The sequence below is a fragment of the Branchiostoma belcheri genome, unplaced genomic scaffold, assembly GCF_001625305.1.
Source record: "Branchiostoma belcheri isolate BF01 breed outbred unplaced genomic scaffold, Haploidv18h27 scaffold113, whole genome shotgun sequence".
In the NCBI taxonomy this organism is placed as follows: Eukaryota; Metazoa; Chordata; class Leptocardii; order Amphioxiformes; family Branchiostomatidae; genus Branchiostoma; species Branchiostoma belcheri.
In genome coordinates this window covers 69,229-81,888 of record NW_017802525.1, presented here as the reverse complement: position 1 = coordinate 81,888, position 12,660 = coordinate 69,229, and the positions used below count along the sequence as shown (strand labels likewise).

The 12,660-nt window shown below is 44.5% G+C and overlaps 1 protein-coding gene across 1 annotated transcript in view; it reads left to right on the top strand.

The window, feature by feature from the left end:
• The window catches only part of LOC109462204 (protein phosphatase Slingshot homolog 1-like), an 18,648-nt gene extending 8,686 nt beyond the window's left edge, over positions 1-9,962 (top strand). The window contains exons 7-17 of the mRNA XM_019758728.1: positions 996-1,190; positions 1,643-1,736; positions 1,944-2,072; positions 2,488-2,534; positions 2,930-3,076; positions 3,374-3,434; positions 3,842-3,981; positions 4,454-5,378; positions 6,207-6,470; positions 6,926-7,124; positions 7,503-9,962. Coding sequence (XP_019614287.1) covers positions 996-1,190; positions 1,643-1,736; positions 1,944-2,072; positions 2,488-2,534; positions 2,930-3,076; positions 3,374-3,434; positions 3,842-3,981; positions 4,454-5,378; positions 6,207-6,470; positions 6,926-7,124; positions 7,503-9,004 — 3,703 coding nt within the window. The 3' untranslated portion in view covers positions 9,005-9,962. The remainder of the gene's footprint in view (positions 1-995; positions 1,191-1,642; positions 1,737-1,943; positions 2,073-2,487; positions 2,535-2,929; positions 3,077-3,373; positions 3,435-3,841; positions 3,982-4,453; positions 5,379-6,206; positions 6,471-6,925; positions 7,125-7,502) is intronic.
• The last annotated feature ends 2,698 nt before the right edge of the window (positions 9,963-12,660 follow it).

Sequence of the window (12,660 nt, the reverse complement as noted above, 5' to 3'; positions counted from 1 at the left end):
AAGAACTCAAGTTTTGCTTCATCAGCCACAGTGTCCCAAAAGTTCTGTGGGTTTTACAGTCTGGGTTCAGCATACTGGAAGCAACTTTTCTTGTGGCTTGGCTTCAGCAGCGGTGTGCGTCTTGGGGCTCTGGTATTGAACCCTTCAGCATGAAGTGTGCAGCATGCTGTACCGCCTGAAACATCACTTCTTCCTCCAGCCAAGTTGTGTCTCAGGTCCTTTGCAGTAAGCCTGGAGGTTTGTCCACCTGTTTTCTCAGGAACCTTGCTGTAGCTGATGAAATATTCTTCTTTCGTCCATGACCTCCCTGTGTGGCCACAGTACCAGATGCCTTGAACTTGCGAATAATGCTCCAAATGGTGTCTCTGGGAACATTTAGAACTTGGATATCCTCTTATATCTATTACCTTAATTGTGTGATGCTACTATCTCCTATTTAAACCTCTGGGACAACTCTCTTGCCTTCACCACTTTGCCAGCAAGAGGCATGTGAGCAGTAATGACACAAGGCGTGTAATACTACACATTTGGTGGAAAATTACACGATAATACAAATACTATGGACATGCACATCTTACCTCATTGCATTACTAGTGTTTTTGGACGTGGCATGTTAGTTGTGATTCTCCATAATCAACCCTAGCTGATGAGTTGTATAGGGGTTGAATAATTTTGCCACTTGCTTTTTGTATTAAAGTTGCCATTTCAGATGAACTATGAAATAATATTGACTTTTTCTCTGATATTAAATTGTAATTAACTATATGTTAATCACTTACATGAGTTAGGCATGTTCTACAGTTGTAATTTTCCTTATTTTGACAAAATTCCCCAAAATACAAGAGGGGTTGAATAATTTTGCATGCAACTGTATATGTATAATCCTGATAGACCCATACCAGCTAGTAATCTTATTATGTGCCATACATACATTGTACCTATTACTATCATTGAGCAATAAACTTTGACTTGACTTGACATGTTTCCCCGCCCAGGTCTGCCCTTCAGAGTCTCCACAAGGTGGCCGCCATCGCGCGAGAGTACAACTACTTTGACGGCAGCATCTTCCTGACCTGGACCGGTTACTATAGCAACCGCATCTCCTCCAACCAATCGTGTGTGAAGGAGTGGCACATCCTGGACGACCTCATGTGTCATCGGCCTGAGTCTCCCTCATTATATGGAGACAGGTCAGGATTGTCTTTTTTTTTGTCTCATGAAACTATTAGGCCTAAGAAAAAATGTTGTGTTTCCTTTTTGTCCCCAACCGACGCTAACCTTTTTTGCAGACCTCTGAAAGGGGCATAAATTTTTCAAGCTGATAGACCTTTTCTAGCTCCTGAGTGATGAAATGTTGTACAGTTGGTTCTCCAACATTAACATAGAAAACACAAGTGTCCTCATGCAAGTTTTATTAAATTTGTTAAACTGTATTGTATTAGTTGGATCACTAGAGATTGTTTAAGTCAAGAAAAAAAGCAAAAAAAAAAGGTAATCCCTAGGAAACACACTAGGGAACACAACATTTTTTTCCTAGGTCCTACCTCTTCCCTCATGACCTCAATGAAAAGTGTTCTACAGGCTGATGTGAGCTTCTTATGAATAAACAATTCATGGTTCTAACAAACTTCCATCCCTCCAGACCAACAGAAAAAGTGCTGACGGAGCGAAACATCCGCAAGTTCCTCAAGATGGTGATGATGCAGGTTGACCTGGAGAACGTCACTAGTAAACAGGTGAGAGCTATCTAGTTAACAGGTAGGTTATCGAGTTAACAGGTGGGCCATCTGGTTAACAGGTAGATTATCTAGTTAAGGTGTAGCTTATCTGGTTAAGCTGAGCAGACTTTTCCAGTAAACAGATGAGTTATGTAGTATATAGTTTGAACCTTGTCAGTGTTGACTTTGCTACTGGCTAATGGTTAGTTTGTTTGTATATTTTAGGTCCGTCAGCAAGTTGAGAAGAAGATGAACACCAACCTGCACGACTTCAGAGGTTACATTGACCAGGAGATGATCATCATTCTGGGACAGATGGACGCTGCTTCAGAGATCTTCGAACACCTTTACCTGGTAAATACTGTCTTCACGAAATGACTAATAAACTGGTTGACATACCAACCACTAAGTATCTGATACCAGCCCAGAAAAGAACAAGAAACAGTCATAATGCCTTCAAATATCAGAGTTATCAACCAAGAATTGAGGTGTTCAAAAACTCGGATTTCCCAAGAACTATCGTAGACTGGAACTCGTTGCCACCAAGCACAGTTGGGGCATCATCACTAGAAAGCTTTAAACAACTCCTGCAATCAAATGTGCAAAGATTTGGTGTCTATATAGCTGGTATAACCGCCCCTCGGCATAACACACCAGCTATTAGTAGGAGATCTTGAATACTAACAGTCTGTTTCAAAAAACAGGAAAGAATAGTCCATCTTTTGTGGATGAAGGTAACAGTTTCTTCCTCCTTTTTGTCTTACTCCAGGGTTCAGAGTGGAATGCATCAAACCTGGAAGAGTTACAGCAAAATGGGTGAGTACTGGGAACTGCAGCTAAGATGTGTTTGCCATCTTTTCTATCATGAAAGCTCATCTGTGTTCAACTTGGTAGTTACATGTTTAGAGTTAAAACCCTTGATCCAACACAAAGAAGTTCTCTCACCTAGATCTTTCAAGTTTCAACCAGTCACTCTGGTCTTCCTCAGTAGACTGACCCAGCGAGGCTTGTCATGTGGCTTCTTTGAAGTGTGACGTCAACACTGGGTCAAAGGTATCTGGTAGACAATGTCGGCCCCTGTCGCTGTTGAGTGAAGAGTGATGGGCCTGATGTAGATGGCCTCTTTCATTCCTCTCAGGAAATAGTCAAATGTGTGTACTATTAAACTTTAATCCTTCTTCTGCTAATGCTGCCCTTTTCTGTCTCCCCAGTGTTGGATACATCCTAAACGTCACACGAGAAATTGATAACTTCTACCCAGGCATGTTTGACTACTGCAACGTGCGTGTTTACGATGAGGAGGACTCAGAACTACTCAGCCACTGGAACCGCACATACGAGTACATCGAGAAGGCAAAGTATGTGGAACAAGTAACATTTCTCATTTTCTTTCAATAGTGTTAGCAATACTTGCAGTTTCATACCAATGTTTTAGACCATTTTGGAAAATTGTTGGAGTTGCAAACTTTTTTGTACCAACTTTTGTTAGAGGGAAAGAAGAGAAGCAAACCTAAGTCAATGCAACTGTGGTGTACTTTTTTTTTACCCAATTTGAGTGACTTTCATGAATATATATGTAGACGATTTCCCCTATATCACTTGAAAAAATATTGTATAAAAAGTCTTCTTTCAACATGATTCTTTGTTGTCTACAGGAGGATGGGGTCCAAATGTCTGGTCCACTGTAAGATGGGTGTCAGCAGGTCTGCATCGACGGTAAGCTGGTCTAGCCAGATCATGAATGACTGAGTGTAAACTTCTCTTCCAAGGGAAAGAATCAACAAAGTTTAAACATGAACCATAGTCTGGTATCAGATCTGTTGTAGGTAAAATAGATACATATGAGAATGAATGAGTCGAAAGTCTCATTTATAAAGGGTTAATGCCCAGCCTAGAAGTGTATATGGTGAGATAATCCCTGGTCAGGTGCGATAACCACTGAATAAACCTCCGAGTGAGCGTAGCTATGAGAATAATTTTTAACCTTCTGCATGCTAATGTAGCTGTTTAGCAGCAGGGAGGAGGTTAACTTAGGGTTGTGTGTACACCATCAAGAGGTTGTGTTCACCTTACTGTGCTGTGCATTGAGCAGTGCCCCCTGTCTGGTGTGCCCCAAACTGCAGGTGATTGCCTACGCCATGAAGGAGTACAACATGACCATGCAGGATGCCTACAACTACGTCAAGAGCATCCGCAGCTGCATCAAGCCCAACTCAGCCTTCATGCAACAGCTGGAGGAATACCAGGGCATCCTGGATGCCAGGTGGGCCTGTAATACCAATAGGGACTGCCAGAGGGGGCTGCAGTACCAATAGGGGCTGCCAGAGGGGGCTGTAGTACCTGTAGGGCTGTAGTACCAATAGGTGCTGCCAGAGGGGCTCTAGTACCTGTAGGAGCTGTAGTACCAATAGGTGCTGCCAGAGGGGGCTCTAGTACCTGTAGGAGCTGTAGTACCAATAGGGGCTGCCAGAGGGAGCTGTAGTACCAGTAGGAGCTGTAGTACCAATAGGGGCTGCCATAGGGGGCTGCAGTACCAGTAGGAGGGACCATAAACCATAAAAGTTGTAGTCCTGTTGACAAAGACAACACAATATCTTGAATTCAGAGAGGGAGCTGTAGTATCAATAGGGGATGCTAGAGGGCTCTAGTGCCAATAGTTACCAGGTGGGGTTGATTCATTTCACTGCCAGGTGTCTAATGGTGACTCAAGCGTTGTTTGTTTTATGTTGCCATAGCAACCAGAGGCACAACAAGTTGTGGCGCCAGCCGACCCAGGAGCAGCCAACCAGCGCTACTACAGAAGGCGACAAGAGCGACCACACCGACACTGAATCTGTAGACTCTGTAGAACTGGAGGTGTTCACCACCTCCACTCCCAAAATGGACCAGTCCGCTGACCCCCAGGTCGCCAGGGAGATGGAGGTCAGCAGCATGGCCAACCTTGAGAACATCGAGGGCAGCGGTTCCGAGGAGGAGGAAGGTCGCGAGGGGTCAGGTGAGGAGGACGCTGGGTCGTCCAGTGACCTTGACGTGACGCTAGAAGTCACGAGTGAGGAAACACACTCTGCAGCAGAGAAGGAGAACCCGGCCAACGGTAGAACTGCTGAGGTCGCGACCTTGAGAACTGCTGAGGTCGCGACCTTGGAGCCAGGGGAGGGGGAGGAACAGAAGCCGTCAAGGTCAGACAGCGAAGCTGAAGAAGACGATGATACAGTTCCGTCCTACAAAGTCGACTTTTTTAGCCTGATGGAAAAATTCAACCGGCCCACGAGTCCTCGCAGAGAGTCGCGTAGAAAGTCGTTTTCGTCACTGGGAAGGAAGGGCAGCCAGAGGTCATGGTCGGAGAACGACCGGCTTTCGCAGACGTGCCCCGAGCTGGTCTCGGTCACGCCGGTGAAAACGAAGGTACAGCCGCCGCAGCGCGCTGACCCCGCACCAGACATGGCAGAGGGGTTAGAATGTAGGGAGGACAAAGGTCAAGGTTCACAGGTGGAAGGTCAGGTCACGGCTGGCGTGGTGGTGGCTGCTAATGTGGTGGTGGGTTCGGCAGGCTTGGTGGAGGGGCAGGTGGCAGGGGAGGCTGCAGCTGGTCACGCAGGTGCTTCAGGTGGCCCCGCAGCTGCAGCTGGTCAGCAGGTGGACTCGGGGGAGCAGGCTGGGGTCAGTCCTCTCTATTTGAAACTTTTAAACTTTATTCTCGTACCACTTTGCCATTGTGTTACTTTTCACAAAAATAACAGGGAGAATAGCTACTGTCATGTACATGAATGCTAAGGCCACACCAATTTAATTTGTTGGTTCTCGGATTTTTTCAGAAAAAATATGAAGCGACAGGGCGAAAAAAATAAAATAAAAACAGGTCTAGGCATCCTATTATAGGCTTAAATGCTACAAAATGAGCCATGAAGTCAACACAAAAGGCTGGGTTAAAATTTAAACATTGAATTTTGAACTTTTAATCAAACCACTGCATTGATAGATGGAAAAACTGTAACAACTAGGAAGAAAAGGACTTTCCTCAACTGTTGGGGGGCAAAACATGAGCATTTTTCAGTTGATTCAGGACCAGAATCACATTTTTTTTTTTGCAAATCAGAAAAAACGAAGAGGCGAATCCGAGTACCAACAAATTAAATTGGTGTGGCCTAAGTGTGGATCCCATTCGACTCAACTCGACTCAAAGTTAGACACTATAGATTACTTATTAAGCTTAGCTGACAGTCAGAAATACTATAAACAAATATCATTATGGAATGCTTAGAATCAAGAAAGGATTGGGGAGCTAACCTAAAAGTATGTCATTTTACTGTAAGGTCTTTTTGGCAACTGTCATTCCATTCAGAGCTGAACATTAACACAACTCTTTTAGGCCAATGCTGTGGGTTCATGATGGCTTTGTTGTGTATCTCTCTGGTAACTATGAACATTCTTTTACTTTTGAACTAGATACTAAAAGTAATGTTAAAATTTTGGCATCCATTTCCTCAGATTGAAGAGTATCAACGGAGCCTAAGCCAGCCTCCCAAAGCCAGTGCGGAGGCTCACGTCCTTGACTTTGACCCCAAGGTCATGTCGGTGAGGGAGATCGTGTCGGGTTTCGAGTTGCAGACGGGTGGGGCCGTTACCACGGAGATCTCCACGACGACGGCGCCGGCCACGCCCGCTGCCGGGAGGAAGGTGCGCCCCACATCCATGCCAAAGGACGACCACAGCTGGATACGAGACATTGTGCAGTGGTGCTCCGAGATGAAGGTCTGGTTGTTTGTTTGAATCATAATGTTTATTCACAAAATACTCAAATCAACCTGCTGGTCACTTTTCATTGAGGCCTAGGAAAAAAATGCTGTGTTTCCTGTATCCTGACTGACACTAGAAAATCCTGCCGACCCTAGACCAACGACCCCTGCAAGGGACGTGAATTTTTCAAGGCGATCAACCTTTTCTAGCTCTATGATCTGATACCTGAGTGATGAAATGTTGTACAATTTGTTTTCCAACATTGACATTGAAAATGGCCTCATACAAGATTTACTTTTTTAAACTGTATTGTACAAGTTGGATCACTAGAGATAAAAAAAAGTTTAAAAAAAGAACATAAAGATAATCCTATAGCTACTTACTGACCCAAGGACTGAAAAAGGAAACACATCTTTTTTTTCCTAGACCTCACTACTCACTCACACACTTACCTGTACATTAATTCCCAGGGGGACCCGTCGCTGGGCTCCGACCGGCCGCGAGCGTTTTCGGAGTCGCCGGCCCTGGCAGTTTCCGAGGAGACGACCCGGCGGAAGAGCGAATGGCGGCAGAGCTGCGAGGACCTGAAGAACTCCCGCAGCTACAGCGACCCCGACGTCCGGACTCCCAGGAACGTCGCGTTTCCTGATGCCGAGGACAATCACCATGGTATATTTTTTTCATGTTTACCAAAGAAAAACATATTGTTTTTGCTCTGTTTCCTCCTCTTCTCCGAACCAAAAAGGTCAATGACCTGAACCAGACAGTCTGTTACCATGGTAACTAGTGTTTCAATTTTATAGTGAGAGTAATGGTAAGAATTAACAGAGCAGACCATTATGCGAAGGTAAACATTATGCATTTGCTTTGCAAATGTTACCTTTCTAGTTTGTATTATCTTATTCACTTATATTTATTAGTATCAGGCAAGAAGCACAGTTGCTTATACAAAAACATAAATTAAACTAAAACTGGAAACTGTCTTAGGTGTACATTAAAGGTTGGGTGTGAATAAACCATTCTCTCTCTCTCTCTTTTGCAATGAAGGGATGGAGCAACAAAGGGAGAAAGTGTCCAGCTTGAGGACGAAATCCGACCCCAAGAGTTCAGCTTCTGCATCGTCATCTGCAGAAAGGCCTTTGTTAAGAGTAGAAAACGTCTCAGGAACGAGTGTTGGTCCGGCGAAACAGCCTTCAGCAACCCAGCAGGACTTGGCCAAAACAACAGGGCCAGCGCAAACAACTGTATTGGAGCCCGCAGGTGATCAACAGTCCTCTAGCCTGGCGTGGAAACCAGGAGTTGTCAAACAACAGAAGCAGCAGATTGAGAGAAGATTCGGCGCAGGCTCGTGGTCGGAAGGGCAAGAATCATCTTCATCAGGTCCGGAGAGCAAAGCTGCAGAGCAAGGAGCCAACAAGCAGGAAGAGTTGGACCGGCCTGAAAACAAAACCAACGATCTGGTTGCCAAATCCTCCGAGGTGTTACCAAGAAACCTGCCAACAAGGCCGGTCACAATTCTGGAGACGTCCGACCCGCCAACGGCCAGGCCGACTTCCTTACCAGTTGGAAAAGAAGAGGAGTCTTCCAGGGATGAGAACGTCATGCTACAGTCGGGGATCGTCAAGAAACACAAGGACGGCTTCGAGCAGAGGTGGAGGCTATCGGTGGGGTCCAACTACGAGGAGCTAGCATCATCCATGGAAACGTCCGGGACTACAGTGGAGAAATCTTTACCGTTAGTAGAAGACAAAGGTCCGCTCGCGTCGGCGTACCCTGCAGAGAATATACCATGGTTCGTTGGGGCGGTGAAGCAACAGAAAGGCGTCATAGAAACACGTAAGGTGGTCACGCCCACCGAGCCTAGACCGGACTCTGTCGATGGCGCGCCGTTTGCCCCAAGCACTCCTACAGCAGAAGAACTATCCTCTAGTTCGGAGGAGGGGATTGTGAAGAAACGAACGCGGGAACTGGAAGCTTTAAGTAGCAGCGACGTGTCAAACACGATGAAGAAGTCGGCCTCCGCGACGGGACTTTCCGACAGAGTCACCACACTTAAAGACGCAGACGACTCGAGACGGTCGTCGACGCAAAGTCTTGAAGACTTCCAGGCCTTCTCTACGCGGTCCGAGTCCGCTCCCGAGAACTTGCGCTACTGCGTGTCTGAGAAAAGTTCCCCGGTTGGTTCCCCAACGAAAAGCGACGGGGGCGCCGCAGAAGACGTGAGCGTTCGCGTGCTCGTCAGCATTTTCGACAAGTCCAAAGAGGCCGAGGACGCGACAAAGACCTTGGAACGCCAGCACGCGGAAGTCGAGCGGTCAAAATCGTTCTCCGAAGGCCAAACAGAACAAAACAGCTCAGAGAAGGAAAACCACCAGTTCCAGACAGCCAAACCCCTGGTTAGGACTCGTCCCAGGTTGGGCGCTGACTCCAACCCTCCTGTAGTCTTATCTAACAGGAAAACCCGTCAGTACAGTCGTAACCACCCCGTCAGCAGATTGCGAAAAGACAGGAAACAGCGGAGCACAAATCCCTTCTACAACACGATGTGAACTCAAATACTGGCTGCGAAAAGTTTGCTCATATTTTATTTGATAATTATTTCACTGAAAACTGCCGGCGCCAGCTTACAGACTGCAATTTTATTCGCTCTTGAGTTTCAAATTTTGGCTGAGCTGCTTTGATTTTTAAAAACACTAGAATTCTACTACAGCAATGGTTACTTTCTCACTTTAGGTTATGACCACATCCCCAGATGCAATTATAAGGATGTCTTGATAGCGATGTTCACTTGTTGCAGCACAGCACACCAGATATTGTTCTCATATGCTTTTCTTCTCTTTTTGTGCTGAATGCCTAGGCCAAACTTCTCTTAACCCAGTGAAATGTTCAGCTACAGCCCTATAGAAGTGAGAGCAATAGCTAGTCTTGTTTCTGTTGTTGCAGAGAAAATCCTGGGGTCTTCCATTCTAAGTTTGAATGATTTAAAATTATCCCAGGACTTAAACTTTTCCCAACTTCTTGGAGACTAAGAGAGTCCACTAAGATATTATACAGGTATCTACAATGTACAACTAATGTCTTAGACTTAAAAATGCACAGGTAGCAGCACAGGCACAGTGAACTGTGCTTTTTAGAGTTCTTAGAAAGTCTTACTTCTAATTTTAAAGATGGATCTTTTGTCACTTTATTGCTGGATAGGAAGAATGTTGTAATTTTACTGTAAGATGCCCAAGTTGTGTAGCTGTGATGTTTGACGGACGAATCTTGTTGAGTTCTCATCTGAGATGACCAGAGGTTTGCGAGTAGGTCGTAGGTAACTCAGATGGAAAGATTACATGTGGAACATGTGTAGAGTATGTGTGGAATTTCGAACTTGTGTGTATACAATGTATGTGCAGCTTGTATGTGTGTACCATCTGTGTAGCAAGTGTGCACAATTAATGTGTGGACCACGTGTGTAACATACATGGGAGCATGTGTGTAGCAAGTGTGGACTATGCATGGACCATGTGTACAGGGCTCGAAATACCCGGTGGCGCACTGGCGCGGCGCCACCTGATTTTGCTTGGCGCCACTTATTCCTAAACTCAGGTGGCGCAGCGCGCCACCTATAATTTGCGTGGATCGAGCCGCTAATCGCATGGATCGGGCCCCATTGTCGGCACAATCTTGTGAATTGTCGTAGAATTGTCGATCTCGCCATGACGCCACAAAGAAAACGTTCTCATTGGTAGAAAATCAGACACCTCGCTGGCGTTTCACAACACAATTTTCATGTAAACAACTCCGACTGTCCTTGTTTACATGCAAAGCGCGCCGATACAAAATCCTGCCGGCCGCCCGACCGACCGCATGCGACGCTAAGTTTTCGGCGGCTCGGCGGAAAAATAATCCATCCCCAGAAGAAATTTTACGCATGAAAATAACAACTACAACTTGTTTTCGTCGTTATATGAGTTTCTGAGGCCGTAAAATGTTAAAACGGTTGAAATTTGTCGGAAAAAACAGCTCGAAAGACAGAATGAAAATGGCCGACGCTGCTTCCAACAATGTGGTCAAAGGTGAAGATAGCATCCAAGCGTCCAAGATACATGTACTAGTATTACACGCATGAAAAATTTTTTTTCGGCAACGACAGAAATAAAAATTCACTCGTATTTTTAAAAGGTTAATTTGTAAACATTACCGTGAAATTTTCCGAATTTATTGGTTTCTAGTGTCAGAATATAATGTTGTTTCTATGAATGTGCGGTTGGATGCTGTGGGGGCTTTTACAATTGGGAGAATCAGATATTAAGAGCATGCTTTCTTTCTTTCTTACTTTCTTTATTGAGTGTCTCTAAATTTTTTTTAAGTATGAGTTTATAGACATAATCACATTTTTATTTGTTCAGCTGTGTCAATATGTGATTTTGTTTGGGAAATATGATTGGGTTAAAAAGTTTGGTATATATTAATTATGTCCGTAACACCTTAGGAATACTTGCTCCAAGTTCCAGGTAATAAGTACATGTACAATTTGTATCATGTATTTTCACTTGTTGAACTTGTGGAAGCACCGTTGGCCCCCGGTTAGGGGTCATCCGGGGAACCTATGCCCAATTTTTTTTTTTTTTAATCAAGGGAGCTAATACCATTTTTTATTAGATTTTGAAGATTTGTCCGGGGGGTATGTTTATTCCGGGGGTATGTTTATTTGGCAGATGAGAGTAACATTATCCTTGCGCAAATGAAGACATGGCGCACGTAACACCACCCGCATAAGTGTGCCGCCATGTAGAGGCGTGGCATTCCCACGGCGGCAGCCCTGTGATGAAGTGATGTAAAGGTGGCATTCTTTATTAAAACATTGTTGTTTGAGAGCTTTTGTGTTCTTTACATTACTTTATTTTATAACATAAAACTTAAGTAGTTAACTAGAAGAAAACGTAATAGATATAAGTAGCAGATTTGAAGAAAATGATAACTTGGAAGTGTTGCCACTTGAATACTGATGGCGCCACCTGGCTTTTGACTCAGGTGGCAACATGCGCCACCTGGCTGAAAAAAGTATTTCGAGCCCTGGTGTACAAATGTAGCAAGTGTGGACTATGCATGGACCATGTGTGTACAAATGTAGCAAGTGTGGACCATGCATGGACCACGTGTGTAGCAAGCGTGGACCATGTATGTACAAATGTAGCAAGTGTGGACCATGCATGGACCATGTGTGTAGCAAGCGTGGACCATGTATGTACAAATGTAGCAAGTGTGGACCATGCATGGACCATGTGTGTAGCAAGTGTGGACCATGCATGGACCATGTGTGTACAAATGTAGCAAGTGTGGACCATCCATGGACCATGTGTGTAACAACTTGTATGTACCACGTGTTTAACACACATGGAGCATGTGTGTAGTCACACATTTTGTGCCCCATGTGTATCACTTGTGTAGATCATGTACGGAGCTTGTGTTGGCCATGTATATGTGCAACATGTTTACGTTACTTTTATGTTGTATTTTATACAGAGACTTATACTATAGCCAGCAAAAAAGATGTACAATTGAGAATAATCATGTTTAAAATGTCTTAAATTGTTGTAACTGATTTTAATGTCACAAATTTTGTTTTTCTGGCTTGTGGTGATGTTGAATTGAAAACTGACCCAGTACTGACTTCTACAGATTATGAAAGATGACTGTTTACATGTACTTTGCTTCTTACTGCTGCTTTCTGAAGAGGAAAAAGCAGATTTCCCTGATAGAAAATGTGGTTGTGTACCTAAAAGAAACTACATTGAATTGATTTATGAACCTGATGAAACTATTTACGAGTTGTCAAAGTGTTTGCAATGTTCCATTTGCCCAGCATATCGGCAGAACGTACTGCACCTGTGCGAAACCCGTAATGTATTGTGCATAGGACCATAGTAGAAGGTCTCATATAAGGTCGTATTCACGCATATACAAGGTAAAATTCCTGCTTGTATTTTCCTGTTATGTCAGAAAAGATACAGTCGTCTGCAACAGCCAAAAGTCTGTTGCAACCTTGACCAAACATCCAACGAAATCCGTGAAAAATCAGGATTTGCTCAGGCGCAGTACGTTCTGCCGACTTGCTCCTTTGCCCCTGCTCAAAGTGTGCCGATGTCAAACCCCAGTCTCGGAGCTGCCATAGTAATGCCGCTGTAATGGTTGTGGATGCAAAATTGGCTGACTGTGT